Source organism: Salmo trutta, chromosome 19 (genome assembly GCF_901001165.1).
Source record: "Salmo trutta chromosome 19, fSalTru1.1, whole genome shotgun sequence".
Taxonomy (NCBI): domain Eukaryota; kingdom Metazoa; phylum Chordata; class Actinopteri; order Salmoniformes; family Salmonidae; genus Salmo; species Salmo trutta.
Genome location: NC_042975.1, coordinates 55219575 through 55236824, shown reverse-complemented (window position 1 = coordinate 55236824; position 17250 = coordinate 55219575). Strand labels below are relative to the sequence as shown.

At 43.6% G+C, this 17250-nt stretch overlaps 1 protein-coding gene across 1 annotated transcript; it reads left to right on the top strand.

Moving 5' to 3' along the window:
- The first annotated feature begins 524 nt into the window (after positions 1-524).
- LOC115155010 (post-GPI attachment to proteins factor 2) lies at positions 525-9011 on the top strand. The gene is made up of 6 exons (XM_029701788.1): positions 525-862; positions 1207-1375; positions 1920-2169; positions 2404-2510; positions 6599-6707; positions 8333-9011. Exons 2-6 carry the CDS (start codon positions 1208-1210, stop codon positions 8461-8463), a joined length of 765 nt encoding a protein of 254 aa, XP_029557648.1. The 5' UTR covers positions 525-862; position 1207; the 3' UTR covers positions 8464-9011.
- Positions 9012-17250: the final 8239 nt, after the last annotated feature.

Genomic DNA, 17250 nt, shown 5'->3' with positions numbered 1-17250 from the left:
CTTTAAGCACCAGCTGTCAGAGTAGCTCACAGATCACTGCACCTGTACATAGCCCATCTGTAAATAGCCCAAAAAACTACCTCACATATATACCTAATATACTGTATTTATTTACTTATCTTGCTCCTTTGCACCCCAGTATTTCTACTTTGCACATTCATCTACTGCACATCTACCATTCCAGTGTTTAATTACTATATTGCATTTACTTAGCCACCATGGCCTATTTATTGCCTTACCTCCCTTATCCTACCTCATTTGCACACATTGTATATAGACTTGTTTTTCTACTGTATTATTGACTGTTTGTTTACTCCATATGTAACTGTGTGTTGTTGTATGTGTCGAACTGCTTTGCTTTATCTTGGGCAGGTCGCAGTTGTAAATGAGAACTTGTTCTCAACGTGCCTACCTGGTTAAATAAGGGTGAAATAAATAAATAAAAACATAAATAAAGTCATTGCTTGTTGGGCGAAACAACGCCGCCTGCTGGAGGGAGACAGATTTTCCACCGAGTTGTGCCTTTCCTTTCCTCTCTGGTTTAAATTATACCAATTTAGCTGTGCGTGGAGGACCTTCTTCCGGGTGTAGCTCATACTATTTTTCCATTAGATTCAACCAGCTATCGGATTACTAAACTATCAGCACAGTATACTCATACCACTGATAACGATTACTTTACACTAACTAGTTACAGATCTGAATTTGAACGACCTCTGAGAACCGGTAGCTTGTTACCTCTTGACTTTAGCCAGCTAGCTAACGCGTCTTAACGTTAGCCATAATGGTCGTCTGGTGGATGAGGCCGGGTGGAAGGCTATGAAATCCAGCTCCTAGTCGGGATAGCTTGGGGGAACGCCAGGTAGGCTACCGTGTGTTGCCATACTAGTTATATTAGGTTGATTTATTATTGTGGTTCATTTCAAAATGCATTTCAGAGCCGCTAACTAGCGAATATTCTGTCATGTTAACCTAACGTTAGATGGCTAACTGGTACGGCCATCATTTGCCGCGCATGCGCCGATGGTCGGCCATAGTAGCTAGCTGGTTATTGAAATACAGCAAATAACGTTATGTAGCTTTTATTACTCTACTAGCCAGCTGTCCATGCTTCCATGTTAAAAATAAAGTAGCCAAACAGTTGTCAATGAAGGAGCTCGGCTAACGTTAGCTGTTCCATTTGTTTGGGTGATGTTTTGTTGGCAGGATGCTGCAGGGACTGTACGGAAGTCTGGATCGGGACAAGCCGCTGGTCCGGCTTCCTTTCACGGACTTTGCCGTTGGGACTGTCTTGCTGGCTCTAACCGGTCTAATAGCCTGCATCGTCATTTCTCTGATGTTCCATTTCGATGAGTCTACCAATACCCACTGTCAGGTGAGTAGTTCACCTCTCTCTCGGTCTGTGTCTTTCTGTCTCTGTCTTGTCTCTCTCTCTGTCCATTGACACTTCCTCTCAAGGTTTTTGACTAGGGAGGTGTTCCTATTTGTTTTATTAGTCCATTGTTGTTATTGTCCCAAAATGTATTAAATGTCAGCATTCAAGATATTGAACTTTTAAAATACATAAATATAGCAGGTATGATGCAAAATGTATCATATTTTGAAAGTTAAATATCTTGAATGCTGACAGTAATACATTTTGGTACAATAACAACAATGGACTAATGAAACAAATACCAAAATATACTTTTTGGGTGGAATTTTCCTTTAAATAAGGGCCCATGTTGCACTTTGATAAATGCAGTATTAGCTTAGCTACATGCAGAATGTTCTACACTACACATGCTACACTACTGGTAATACTGACAATGTGTGTGTATCACATAAATAAATATAGGATTGTAGAACATGCTACACTACATATACAAATAACACTCCATTGGCTGACCTCTCCTCCTGCTGCACCTTCTCTCCACCAGGTGCCCAACTACCTCCCCTCCATCAGTGCGTCTATCAGTCTGGTCCCAGAGCGCTATATATGGAGGTTCTGTATCGGCCTGCACTCGGCCCCTCGTTTCCTGGTGGCTGCGGCCTACTTCAGCTTCTACCGTGGACGGTTTGCTAAGAGCTTCCCTGACATGGCCCTTAGTGTCCTGGCTCTCTTAGCTGCCCTGGCTGAGAATGTAGGCCTGTTGTTGCTCACCTATGTGTCCTCTACTGAGACCTACAGTGAGTACCGGTAGATGCACACGTGCACAAGCATGCATCAAACATACATGCACACACACACACTGCTTTGCGTTCCAAGTTAGGACATGGGCTAATGCATCGTACACATGCATTCATACACCCTGCATTAATGTCCATTTCATTTTAGCGTAAGTGACAGATGTGTATTGTTATCCACTGTATTATGTGCTGGTGTTTTAGAGTTACATTCACTGCTGGGTTTGTGTTCGGCAGGTGTTCACAAGAACGGTTTTATCACGTTCGCCGCCTGCTCTCTCCTGCACATGCTCATTACCTGCAGACTGTGGCAGGTGATTAAGAAGTTCAGTCTCAACCCCGAGGTAGAGTACACACCCTCATTCCCTCACCTTACCGTGCGAGTGCCTGCGTGCATGTTTCTTATGTGTGCCTTCGTATTGCCATTCCTCTTCAGTCCTTGAGTACTAGTGTAATCCTCGTTGTGTTATCCCACTTTTTAAGACTCGTCATGAATGTCTCAACATCCTACTAAAGAAGCTGCTGTTCATTCCTGTACTTGGAACAGGACCCTTTTTTCAAATTTAAATTGGATTTTCAGATTTTATTGAACAGATAGTGAAAGAGGATGACAGTGGGGTAAGAGATATATATATATATATATATATATATATCTTGAATGCTGTAGCTCAGTAGCTCAACACTGTAGCTCAACACTGTCATGGGGTGGTGAGAAAGGGTCCTGTTCTCTGGCATGGCTGCTGTAGCAGTAATGACCCAGCCTCTGGCACACGTCTACAGTAATGGCGTAGGTTTGAGTCCGGCCTACTATATCGATCTATCGATAGATATAGTACCCTTTCTCACCACCCCATGACAGTGTTGAGCTACTGTTACCAGGGACCCTATTAATAAAGAGTCGAGGATCAATTATGCCTTTTTATCATAATTAATATAATTGGACAGAGAGACCTGATCCTAGATTAGCATTGCTGCTTTGAGATGCTTTTTGAATACCAGAGCTCATTATGGACACACTAATCTCTGATAGCCTTTCAACACACATTGAGCCACAGTTTCAACATCAGCAAACAGGTGTGGAAATTAATTTATAACCACACACAGAACTATGATGGTGTCACCCGAGGTGTACAGTTGAAGTCGGAAGTTTACATACACCTTAGCCAAATATGTTTAAACTCAGTTTTTCACAATTCCTGACGTTTAATCCTAGTAAAAATTCCTTGTCTTAAGGTCAGTTCTGATCACCACTTTATTTTAAGAATGTGAAATGAAAAATAGTAGAGTGGTTTATTTCAGCTTTTATTTCTTTCATCACATTCCCAGTGGGTCAGAAGTTTACATACACTCAATTAGTATTTGGTAGTATTGCCTTTAAATTGTTTAACGTGGGTCAAACGTTTCGGGTAGCCTTCCACAAGCTTCCCACAATAAGTTTGGTGAATTTTGGCCCATTCCTCCTGACAGAGCTGGTGTAACTGAGTCAGGTTTGTAGGCCTCCTTGCTCGCACACGCTTTTTCAGTTCTGCCTACAAATTTTCTATAGGATTGAGGTCAGGGCTTTGTGATGGCCACTCCAATACCTTGACTTTGTTGTCCTTAAAAACCTCTTGCCGCTCGGATCCCGTAACCGGGATCAACATCCAGTGAAAAAATCTGAGCGCCTTATTCAAAACCAAATCTAATAATTTCTGTTTCTCAAACATAGGACTATTTTACACCATTTTATAGATACACTTCTCCTGAATCGAACCACGTTGTCCGATTTCAAAAAGGCTTTACAGCGAAAGCAAAACATTAGATTATGTTAGGAGAGTCATCGACAAAAACAACCACACAGCCATTTTCCTAGCAACTAGCATGCATCACAAATGCCCAAAACACAGCTAAATGCAGCACTAACCTTTGACGATCTTCATCAGATGACACTCCTAGGACATCATGTTACACAATACATGCATTTTTTGTTCGATAAAGTTCATATTTATATATAAAAACAGCATTTTACATCGGCGCGTGACGTTAAGAAAATATTTTCCTTCAAATTCTGCCGGTGATCAGCGCCACAATTTACAAAAATACTTGTCATAAACATTGATATAAAATTTAACTGTCATTCAAAGAATTATAGATGAACATCTCCTTTATGCAAACGCTATGAAAGATTTCAAAAAAGCTTCACGAGGAAAGCACTCTTTGCAATAATCTGAGTACTGAGCTCAGAAAAATACACTAGGCTATACAGATAGCCGCCATCTTGGAGTCATCTAAAATCATACATTGCATTAGAAATATTCCCTTACCTTTGATCATCTTCATCAGAAGGCACTTCCAGGAATCCCAGGTCCACAACAAATGTTGTTTTGTTTTTGTTCGATAAATTATGGACTTTATGTCCAAATAACTCCTTGTTGTTCGTGCGTCCAGTAAGCTACTCTACGATGTCGCGACGAAAAGTAAAAAAAAGTTGTATTTATGTTCGTTCAAACATGTCAAACGTTGTAAAACATCAATCTTTAGGGCCTTCAGAACGTGAAGATTCAATAATATTTCAACCGGACGGTTCCTGTGTCTTGAAAAAGGTTTTGGAATGGGAGGATCCACCCTCGTGAACGCGCCCCAAGAAGTGATGTCACCCCCTGCCTCAACAACTTCCCCTCCTTGTCATTCGGGCTCTGTTCATCGTAGAAGCTTCAAACAACTTTGTAAAGACTGTCGACATCTAGTGGAAGCCGTAGGAAGTGCACAATTATTACTACGTCACTGTGTATTCAATAGGGAAAGACTTTGAGAACCCATGCATCCAGATTTCCACTTCCTGGTAGGATTTCTCTCAGATTTTTGCTTGCCATATGAGTTCTGTTATACTCACAGACACCATTCAAACGGTTTTAGAAACTTCAGAGTGTTTTCTATCCAAATCTACTCATAATATGCATATCCTAGCTTCTGAGTTTGAGTAGGAGGCAGTTTAATATGGGCACATATTTTTCCGAAATTGTCAATACTGCCCCCTATCCTTAAGGAGCTGGAAGAGGTTTTAAGCCCTTTTGCCACAACTTTGGAAGTATGCTTGGGGTCATTGCCCATTTGGAAGACCCATTTGCGACCAAGCTTTAACTTCCTGACTGATGTCTTGAGATGTTGCATCAATATATCCACACCATTTTCCTCCCTCATGATGCCATCTATTTTGTGAAGTGCACCACTCCATCCTGCAGCAAAGCACCCCCACAACATGATGCTGCCACCCCCGTGCTTCACGGTTGGGATGGTGTTCTTCGGCTTGCAAGCGTCCCCATTTTTCCTCCAAACATAACGATGGTCATTATGGCCAAACAGATCTATTTTTGTTTCATCAGACAAGAAGACATTTCTCCAAAAAGTACGATCTTTGTCCCCGTTTTTTATGGAGGTTTTGGAGCAGTGGCTTCTTCCTTGCTGAGCGGCCTTTCAGGTTATGTCGATATAGGACTCGTTTTACTGTGGATATAGATACTTTTGTACCCGTTTCCTTCAGCATCTTCACAAGGTCCTTTGCTGTTGTTCTCGGATTGATTTGCACTTTCGCACCAAAGTATGTTAATCTCCAGGAGACAGAACGCGTCTCCTTCCTGAGCGGTATGATGACTGCGTGGTCCCATGGTGTTTATACTTGCGTACTATTGTTTGTACAGATGAATGTGGTACCTTCAGGCGTTTGGTTCATCCGTGGGAGCAATTTCCAGACTTGTGGAGGTCTACAGTTTATTTTGTGAGGTCTTGGCTGATTTTCTTTTGATTTTCCCATGATGTCAAGCAAAGAGGCACTGAGTTTGAAGGTAGGCCTTGAAATACATCCACAGGTACATCTCCAATTGACTCAAATTGTGTCAATTAGCCTATCAGAAGCTTCTAAAGCCATTACATAATTTTCTGGAATTTTCCAAGCTGTTTGATGGCACAGTCAACTAAGTGCATGTAAACTTCTGACCCACTGGAATTGTGATACAATGAATTATAAGTGAAATAATCTGTCTGTAAACGATTGTTGGAAAAATGACCTGTGTCATGCACAAAGTATATGTCTTAACTGACTTGCCAAAACTATAGTTTGTTAACAAGACATTTGTGGAGTGGTTGAAAAACTAGTTTTAATGACTCCAACCTAAGTGTATGTAAACTTCCGACTTCAACTGTATGTGTTTGAGTCCACAGCTTATGTATTGTTAGTGTGTGGCTTGGTCTGTTTAAAGCAGGGGAAGTGGGTTACACACACTGGGACCAACCAAACTACCCTCACCAGTCTGAGGCACTCTGAAGTCACTGTTGCACCACCACCTGTTATAGCTACATTTTAACCGCTCTGTTTGTCTCCATCTCTTTCTCCCTCTGTCTCAATCTCTCTTTCTGTCTGTCGGTGGCTCTCCTCCTCTTTCTCTTTCTCTCCCAGGAGATCACGTCGTTTCGTTGGAAGGTGCGTCTCTTTCTCTTTAATGTCAGCTTTTGTTTGGTCGCCGCCTACTTTTACAGACGCCACAACAAGTACTGCGAACCCATCAGTGAGTTTTGCATCCGTATTGGAACCCTATTCCCTATATAGTGTACTATTTTTGAACAGATCCCCACCCATTCTTTTTTATTATGCCCCTCTTTCCTCTCTGCTCAGTCAATCAGGTCCTGATAATGTAATGTTTTCTAATGTACATCACCCTGTAGTAGAGGAAGTTTGAGTAGAAGTTGTCTGTGTGTTTAGGGCTTTGTTTCTCCATTTCCCTCATATCTTTGTCAACCCCGGCTTTACCAGTAATGATAACACCAATACTACAGTTTAAGACCTCCGCTCCTTTCACCTCCACCCCAGCTGGTTTCTCTCTCCTGTCTCTTCTAGTGTACATATTCTCTCTACTCTTTTGTAACCTGCTATGTATATCATATGTAGGAATGTACAGTACATTATTAAAAGTATGTGGACACCTGCTCGTCTAACATCTCATTCCAAAATCATGGGCATTAATATGGAGTTGGTCCCCCCTTTGCTGCTATAACAGCCTCCACTCTTCTGGGAAGGCTTTCCACTAGATGTTGGAACATTGCTATGGGGACTTGCTTCCATTCAGCCAAAAGAGCATTAGTGAGGTCTGGCCGTGATGTTGGGCAATTAGGCCTGGCTCGCAGTCGGCATTCCATTTCATCCCAAAGGTGTTCGATGGGGTTGAGGTCAGGGCTCTTTACAGGCCAGTCAAGTTCTTCCACACCGATCTCGACAAACTATTTCTGTATGGACCTCGCTTTGTGCATGCATGGGTGCATTGTCATGCTGAAACAGGGAAGGGCCTTCCCCAAACTGTTGCAACAAAGTTGGAATCACAGAATCATCTAGAATGTCATTGTGTGCTGTAGCGTTAAAATGTTCCTTCACTGGAACTAAGGGGCCTAGTCCAAACCATGAAAAACAGCCCCAAACCATTATTCCTCCTCCACCAAACTTTACAAACTTTGCCAAACCCAGATTAGTTCGTCGGACTGACAGATGGTGAAGCGTGATTTATCACTCCAAGAGATAGCGTTTCCACCACTCCAGCCAACGCTTGGCGTTGCACATGGTGATCTTAGCCTTGTGTGCGGCTGCTCAGCCATGGAAACCCAGAACAGTTCTTGTGCTGACGTTGCTTCCAGAGGCAGTTTTGAACTCGGTAGTGAGTGTTGCAACCGAAGACAGAATATATTTACGCGCTTCAGCAATCGGCGGTCCCATTCTGTGAGCTTGTCGGTCCTACCACTTTGCGGCTGAGCTCATAGACGTTTCCACTTCACAATATCAGCACTTTCAGTTGACTGGGGCAGCTCTAGCAGGGCATAAATGTGATGAACTGACTTGTTGGAAAGGTGGCATCCAATGACGGTGCCACATTGAAAGTAACTGAGCTCTTCAGTAAGGCCATTCTACTGCCAATGTTTGTCTATGGAGATTGCATGGCTGTGTGCTCGATTTTGTACACCTGTCGGCAACAGGTGTGACTGAAATAGCCAAATCCACAAATTTGTAGGGGTGTCCACATACTTTTGTATATACTGTGTGTCTCTCTCCTTCACTCAGACAAGTGACTGATAACTGACTGATGTCTCATCTCATTTACTCCCTGCCTCTCTATTTCCCCCTCTCCCTTCCTCCCTCTCCCTCCAGTCTACACTCTGTTTGCTCTATGTGAGTACCTGGTGGTGCTCTCCAACATGGCCTTCCACATGACGGCATTCTGGGACTTTGGAAACAAGGAAGTGATGGTCACCACTCCAGCAGAGGACAAACGCTATTGAAGACTGAGCGTGACGGAGGACACACCCCTACTTTTGTTAATTTTTACCCTGTTATTTAGAACCTGATGGACAACTATAAAAGCACAAAGCAAGTTTATTCACCCAAAGGGTCAGACAGCTGAACAAAGACATATTCACACAAGTACTGGTATTTAACTCTTTCTCCTATGCTGAACAGCCAATACACCTCTTTTGCTATACAGAAGATTAGTGATATCTGTTCTTCCTCACTTCATCTAACCTGACCTCTGCCCAAATTCCTCACTCCTCCCCAACTCACGGCTATCCTTGTACCAGGCTGTGACCCTTCTCCTTTCCATAGGATACCTGATGTTTAACAATAACATGTTCTGACGGAACGTAAACGTTCTACATTCCACTCTCTCCCTCAGTAACATGAATAAGGATATTTCATATTTCAAGTTTATAACCCATCAGATCCCCCTTGGAACATTAACTCCATACTGTTCAACATGAAATAAACTTGGAAATGAACAAACCATGTTAATCAAACATGACCAGAAAATAAAACATGATTCATATTCACAGTTGATTATTATGTTTATAAATCCAAGACTTATGGCCTCTGCTCTATAATCACACTTTTTACTTTCCCCATTTCAGCTTCTGGTTCCTAAGAGATTGATAGCACAAGACTTGAAAAGCAAAAAGAAACACAAGACATAACAGTATTACTGTGTTAAGCTGTGCATAATTATATATGCAAAGACTCTCACTCTCTCTTTGCCTGACTCTCTTTGCCTGACTCTATGCTTTCAGGATACTTTTTCTTCTGGGTTCCACAAACATGAAGGCCCTAAAAAACCTCATGCTTTCACCCAGTATTCCCCCTGTCAGGCCACAGGTTCCAGGAGGTGTTCCCAAGCCATGTCATTTTCACTTTGTTCCCCACCTCCTTCCTCCATAGCCACTCAATATACACGTGCGGTGGCTTTAATCAACTTTACCTCATCTTGAGGTAACTCAGCACTCTATATATGTTTCACATCAATGCCCTCAGAAGATGATATCCCAACAGTGCTACAGAGACTTCTGTGAGAATAGCTATTGCTTGGAATCTGTCTCCTATTATCTTCATAGTTTACTGATAGGTCTACAACTGAACCTTATAGATACTCCCTATCTATCTCCCAACTCATACCCAGTTCGCTAGCCACCAACATCCCCAATGACCTCCTGTGTTCTGCTACAGTCAGTACCTGTGGATAATACTTCCCTGTGCTCAGGTTAGGTAAACATCTGTCATCCAACTGAACCTTATAGATACTCCCTACCTATCTCCCAACTCATACCCGGTTCCCTAGCCACCAACATCCCCAATGACCTCCTGTGCTCTGCTGGAGTCGGTACCTGTGGATAATACTTCCCTGTGCTCAGGTTAGGTAAACATCTCTCATCCAACTGAACCTTATAGATACTCCCTACCTATCTCCCAACTCATACCCGGTTCCCTAGCCACCAACATCCCCAATGACCTCCTGTGTTCTGCTAGTCAGTACCTGTGGATAATACTTCCCTGTGCTCAAGTTAGGTACACAGGGACGTTGGTAGACACAATATAAGTAACCTAATTTATGTCCCTCTAACTGTTCTGAATACATCTGCTGATCCTACAGCTATTGTATGCAGTAATCATGAGCCTATTATACTGTTAGCATTGAGGCGGTGTGCCCTAGGAGGAAGTCCACCGTGTGCAGCTCACCCTGCACAAACAGATGACATTCATATTCTGACTATCTCTGAAACTCACTTAGACAATACATTTGATGATACAGTGGTAGTAATACAAGGTTATAACATTTATAGAAAAGACAGAAATGCCAATGGTGGAGGTGTTGCTGTTTATATTCAGAACCACATTCCTGTAAAGATTAGAGAGGATCTCATGTTAAATAGTGTTGAAGTAATATGGCAACAGGTTCATCTGCCTCACCTAAAGCCCATTCTGGTGGGAAGCTGCTATAGACCACCAAGTGGTAACAATCAGTATCTGGATAATGTTAAATACTGTTGAAGTAATATGGCTACAGGTTCATCTGCCTCAACTTAAGCCCATTCTGGTGGGAAGTTGCTATCAGATGTGTTATGGCTTCACACCCCCTGCTATATTGTGGATGAAGAGTTACCTGTCCAACAGAACAGAGGGTGTTCTTTAATGGAAGCGCCTCCAACATAATCCAGGTAGAATCAGGAATTCCCCAGGGCAGCTGTCTAGGCAGCTGAGTAAAGCCAATGTGTCTGTGTTTGCTTAACAAAGAGTTGCAGTTAGTTTCAGAGTGGGTGGCAAGGAATGAGTTAGTCCTAAATATTTCTAAAAGTATTGTATTTGGGACAAATCTTTCACTAAACCTCAACTAAATCTTGTAATAATTAATGTGGAAATTGAGCAAGTTGAGGTGACAACTGCTTGGAGTAACCCTGGATTGTAAACTGTCATGGTCAAAACATATTGACAGCACCATTAACATGGCAGGTCCTATAGGCCCTAGTTTTGTCGCACCTGGACTACTGTTCAGTCGTTTGGTCAGGTGCCACAAAAAAGAACTTAGGAAAATTGCAATTGGCTCTGCACATATTCCAAGATTTCGTAGCAGTTGGACGTGTGTTTTGTCCCGTGTAAATATAGTTTTTCTCTTTTTTTCCCATATATATTTTAATCTCACTTTCCATCTACGGACTGAATATACTCTCCTGCAACCCGCCTCACAGAATGTGGTATGGATCTGCTATTTTTATACTTTAGAACCGGAACCCCCATCAGAAGCTAGCCAGCTAACTAGCTAGTAGTCAGTTAGCCTCTGCTAGCGCTCTTCACCGTTAACTCGGACACCAGCCAGCCTCAACTCAGTCAATACCTGCCAGTCTGCACAGCGCGATATCAACCCAGAGCATCTCCGGATTTCTACCGCAAGCTCTGAACCTTTACACCGGCTCATCGCGGCTAGCTAGCTGCAATCCGAGTGGCTACTCCTGGCTAACGTCTCTGTCCCAAAGCAAGCACCAGTTAGCCTTGAGCTAGCCTTGAGCTCGGCCCATCTCCCGTCTAGCCGGAGAGATCCACCAGCAAATTATTGGGCTGCAATACCTCTATTGCCAATTGGCCTGAACCCTTTACTGCCGACACGGAGCCCTGTCGATCCATCACCACTGGTCTGTTGACATAATCGTTTGAGGTGGTTTCAACAGGCTCTTCCATTGCGACGTCGCCGAAGGCCCATTCCGCTAGCCCCGGCCCGCTAGCTGTCTGAATCGCCGTGTCTCCAGCTCGCCTAGCGTGGTAGCGACTACTGAATCGGCTCCCTGACTTACCTATTGCTACTCATTGGACCCTATGATCACTCGGCTACACATGCCTCTCCCTAATGTCAATATGCCTTGTCTATTGCTGTTTTGGTTAGGGGTTATAGTCTTATTTCACTTTACGAGCCCCCAGCCCTGCCCAATATGCCTTAGATAGCCCTTTTGTCCCACCCCCACACATTTGGTGACCTCACCTGGCTTATCTGTTGCCTCTAGAGACAAAACCTCTCTCATCGTCACTCAATGCCTAGGTTTACCTCCACTGTACTCACTTCCTACCATACCCTTGTCTGTACGTTATGCCTTGAATCTTCCACGCCCAGAAATCTGCTCCTTTTACTCTTTGTTCCGAACGCACTAGACGACCAGTTCTTATAGCCTTTAGCCGTACTCTTATCCTAGTCCTCTGTTCCTCTGGTGATGTAGAGGTTAACCCAGGCCCTGCAGCCTTCAGCACCAATCCCATTCCCCAGGCGTTCTCATTTGTTGACTTCTGTAACCGTAAAAGCCTTGGTTTCATGCATGTTAACATCAGAAGCCTCCTCCCTAACTTTGTTTTATTCACTGCTTTAGCACACTCCGCCAACCCTAATGTCCTAGCCGTGTCTGAATCCTGGCTTAGGAAGGCAACTAAAAATCCTTACATTTCCATTCACAACTACAACATTTTCTGACAAGATAGAACTGCCAAATGGGGCGGAATTGCAATCTACTGCAGAGAGAGCCTGCAGAGGTCTGTCATACTATCCAGGTCTGTGCCCAAACAATTCGAGCTTCTACTTTTAAAAATCCACCTTTCCAGAAACAAGTCTCTCACCGTTGCCACTTGTTATAGACCCCCTTCAGCCTCCAGCTGTGCCCTGGACACCATATGTGAATTGATTGCCCCCCCCATCTATCTTCAGAGTTCGTAATGTTTAGGTGACCTAAACTGGGATATGCTTAACACCCTGGCCGTCCTACAATCTCAGCTAGATGCCCTCAATCTCACACAAATTATCAAGGAACCTACCTGGTACAATCCTAAATCTGTAAACATGGGCACCCTCATAGATATCATCCTGATCAACTTGCCCTCTAAATACACCTCTGCTGTCTTCAACCAGGATCTCAGCGATCACTGCCTCATTGCCTGCATCCGCTATAGGTCCGCGGTCAAACGACCACCCCTCATCACTGTCAAACGCTCCCTAAAAACACTTCAGTGAGCAGGCCTTTCTAATCGACCTGGCCCGGAAATCCTGGAAGGATATTGACCTCATCCCGTCAGTAGAGCCAGCTTGTTTGCTCTTTTAAACTGCTTTCCTCACCATCTTAAGTAAGCATGCCCCATTCAAAAAATGTAGAACTAAGAACAGATATAGCCCTTGGTTCACACCAGACCTGACTGCCCTTGACCAGGACAAAAGCATCCTGTGGCATTCTGCATTAGCATCGAATAGCCCCCGCGATATGCAACTTTTCAGGGAAGTCAGGAACCAATATACTCAGTCAGGTAGGAAAGCTAAGGCTAGCTTTTTCAAACAGAAATTTACGTCCTGTAGCACTTATTCCAAAAAGTTATGGGACACTGTAAAGTCAATGGAGAGTAAGAGCACCTCATCCCAGCTGCCCACTGCACTGGGGCTAGGAAACACTGTCACCACCAATTAAATCTGCAATATTCGAGAATTTCAATAATTTTTCCAAGGCTGGCCATGTTTTCCACCTGGCTACCCATACCCTGGCCAACAGCTCTGCACCCCCTGCAGCAACATGCCTAAGCCCCCCTGCTTCTCCTTCACCGAAATCCAGACAGCTGATTTTCTGAAAGAGCTGCAAAATCTGGATCCCGACAAATCCGCTGGGCTCGACAATCTGGACTTTCTAAAATTATCCGCCACAATTGTTGCAACCGCTATTACTAGCCTGTTCAACCTCTTTCGTATCTTCTGAGATCCCCAAAGATTGGAAAGCTGCCGCGGTCATCCCCCTCTTCAAAGGTGGTGACACTCTAGACCCAAACTGTTACAGACCTATATCCATCCTGACCTGCCTTTCTAAAATCTTTGAATGCGAAGTTAACAAACAGATCACAAACCATTTCGAATCCCACCGTACTATGCAATCTGGTTTCCGAGCTTGTCATGGGTGCACCTCAGCCACACTCAAGGTCCTAAATGATATAACCGCCATCGATAAAAGATATTACTGTGCAGCCGTATTCATCGACCTGGCCAAGGCTTTCGACTCTGTCAATCACCACATTGTTATCGGCAGACTCAACAGCCTTGGTTTCTCAAATGACTGCCTCGCCTGGTTCACCAACTACTTCTCTGATAGAGTTCAGTGTGTCAAATCGGAGGGCCTGTTGTCCGGACCTCTGGCAGTCTCTATGGGGGTGCCACAGGGTTAAATTCTCGGGCCTCGGACTCTTTTCTCTGTATATATCAATGCTGTCACTCTTGCTGCTGGTGATTCCCTGATCCACCTCTACGCAGACAACACCATTCTGTACACATCTGGCCCTTCTTTGGACGCTGTTAACAAACCTCCAAACAAGCTTCAATGCCATACAACACGCCTTCCGTGGCCTCCAACTGCTTTTAAATGCTAGTAAAACTAAGTGCATGCTCTTCAACCGATTGCTACCCGCCCGCACGGCTACCATCACTACTCTGGACAGTTCTGACTTAGAATATGTGTACAACTACAAATACCTAGGTGTCTGGTTAGACTGTAAACTCTCCTTCCAGACTCACATTAAACATCTCCAATCCAAAATTAAATCTAGAATCGGCTTCCTATTTCACAACAAAGCCTCCTTCACTCATGCTGCCAAACATTCCCTCGTAAAACTGACTATCCTACCGATCCTTGACTTTGGCGATGTCATTTACAAAATAGCCTCCAATGCTCTACTCAGCAAATTGGATATAGTCTATCACAGTGCCATCCATTTTGTCACCAAAGCCCCATATACCGTAAATTCCGGACTGTAAGCCGCAACTTTTTTCCCACGCTTTGAACTTCGCGGCTATAATATATGGATTTTTCCCGCTTTCAAATTTGTGGGTCCTGACAGCGTGGAGCATGTAAAAAAATCCACTATCATCAACGGGTTTCGAAAGGCTGGACTGCTGCGTGTTGAAGAGGGCTCAGCGGGGGATTTGCCTCCGGATGAAAGTGATGAGAAAACGATCCAATATCGGATGAAGCAATTCTGAGGCTATTCAACTCCGATACCGAAGGAGATGGTTTCAGTGCACAGGAGGAGGAAGATAGTGACCAATGACTTTCTTGGTCAGCTGTTTACTGCAAATTTGTAATTTTTTGTTACAATCCGTGTTTCGTTAAAACCTATTTATTTTTGTTACAAGTCGTGTTTCGTTAAAGCCTATTTATTTTTGTTACAAGCCGTGTTTCGTTAAAGCCTGTGTAAAGTTAATTTGTTTCAATGTACCGGTAGGCACCTGCGGCTTAGACATGTGCGGCTTATATATGTTTAAAATAATGAAGGTGCGCTTAACAGTCCGGAAATTACGGTACTACCCACCACTGCGACCTGTATGCTCTCGTTGGCTGGCCCTCGCTACATATTCGTCGCCAACCCCACTGGCTCCAGTTCATCTATAAGTCTTTGCTAGGTAAAGCTCCGCCTTATCTCAGCTCACTGGTCACCATAGCAACACCCACCCGTAGCACGCGCTCCAACAGGTATATTTCACTGGTCATCCCGAAAGCCAACACTTCCTTTGGCCGCCTTTCCTTCCAGTTCTCTGCTGCCAATGACTGGAACGAACTGCAAAAATCACTGAAGCTAGAGTCTTATATCTCCCTCTCTAACTTTAAGCATCAGCTGTCAGAGCAGCTTACCGATCACTGTACCTGCACACAGCCCATCTGTAAATAGCACACCCAACTACCTCATCGCAGTATCTCTACTTGCACATCATCATCTGTACATCTATCACTCCAGTGTTAATGCTAAATTGTAATTATTTCGACCCCATGGCCTATTTATTGCCTTACCTCCCTAGTCTTCTACATTTGCAAACACTGTACATAGATTTTCTATTGTGTTATTGACTGTACATTTTGTCTACGTGTAACTCTTGTTGTTTTTGTCACGCTGCTTTGCTTTATCTTGGCCAGGTCACAGTTGTAAATGAGAACTTGTTCTCAACTGGCCTACCTGGTTAAATAAAGGTGAAATAAATCAATAAAAAAAAGAACAGTGCAGCACAGTAAACCATAATATATACACATCTCTCATCCCAATGCCGATCTACACCCCACTCCTTTGTGAACACCCTCATTACAGTGTTAACTTTGTGTCTAACGGTTGGTAAGCAGCCACCTTCAGACACTTTCCATTTACCATCACTCGGTCCCAATCTTCTGGGAGATATGTCAAGTGTTTACTAGCTGTTAGGAATGTGGGAGAGATTAGTGGCGTTGGAAGAGTATCCAACCTTACAAAACTCTGAGTCACATGTTTCTGGTGATGTGGCCTCCTGTATACAGGGATCTGTGGCTGTTCTTTCAAGCATTGCACCTTCTTTAACAAACCCCTCGCTGAAAGTTGACAATAGTGTCTGAAATGACAACACTATCTCTGCTACATTCAATTTCACTTCATAGTAGACTCTATATTGTGCACAGTTAGCTGTCCTTCCTCTCCTACGAGCTATCTCCTGTAACAATATACATAGAGTGGTATCATTCCCCAGACACTCTATTACCCACATCCTTAATTTATTAGCCACACAAATCTTCGCCCCAGTCATATTAAGTTCTGCTTTCCCAATTCCCTGTAACGTTAAAGCCTTGGTTTTTGGGACTCCGTTAGAATGCACTGGGTCCTGACAGAATCTGCAACTGACACTCCGTAAGACTGACCCTTGACCCCACATCATACCATCTATACTGATGGATGTCTGTCTCTGTCACTAGTTCAGGCCCTAAATGAGTCTAAGTATGCCTTCATCTGCTCATATGCATCTTCTTCCCCCTGACGCTTAACAGTAAGAATAGTTTGGTTCCCATATTAGGATGTTGTCCAGAGTATAATTATCCCAACAAGTTATCTTTCCCCAGGTTCGTGGTCTACTGGTGTCTAAAACTTTCCCTGACCACTTCACTCCTCTAGTTGCTGTAGTAAAGGGCATCACTGGTGAATAAATCCTCCTTTTATGAGATGGCATTTCCCCCACACTATCCTTTGCTGCTCTATTGTCGGCAATGGTTGTGTCCACACTATCAACCTTCTGAAATGTTTTTAGTTCTGGTAACATTAATCTGAAAGTTATCATCTGAGCTTTAGCTGATCCAGAACCCTGGTACATGGCGTACATCTGTGGCAACAGAGAAAATCTAGATTTGTTCTGTAAACTCTCAGTATTATTACGTTCCTTCCACACTCCTGTCAGAACAACATACGTCCAATGTGCTAGTTCTGTTATCAAGTGGCTCCATCCATATCAA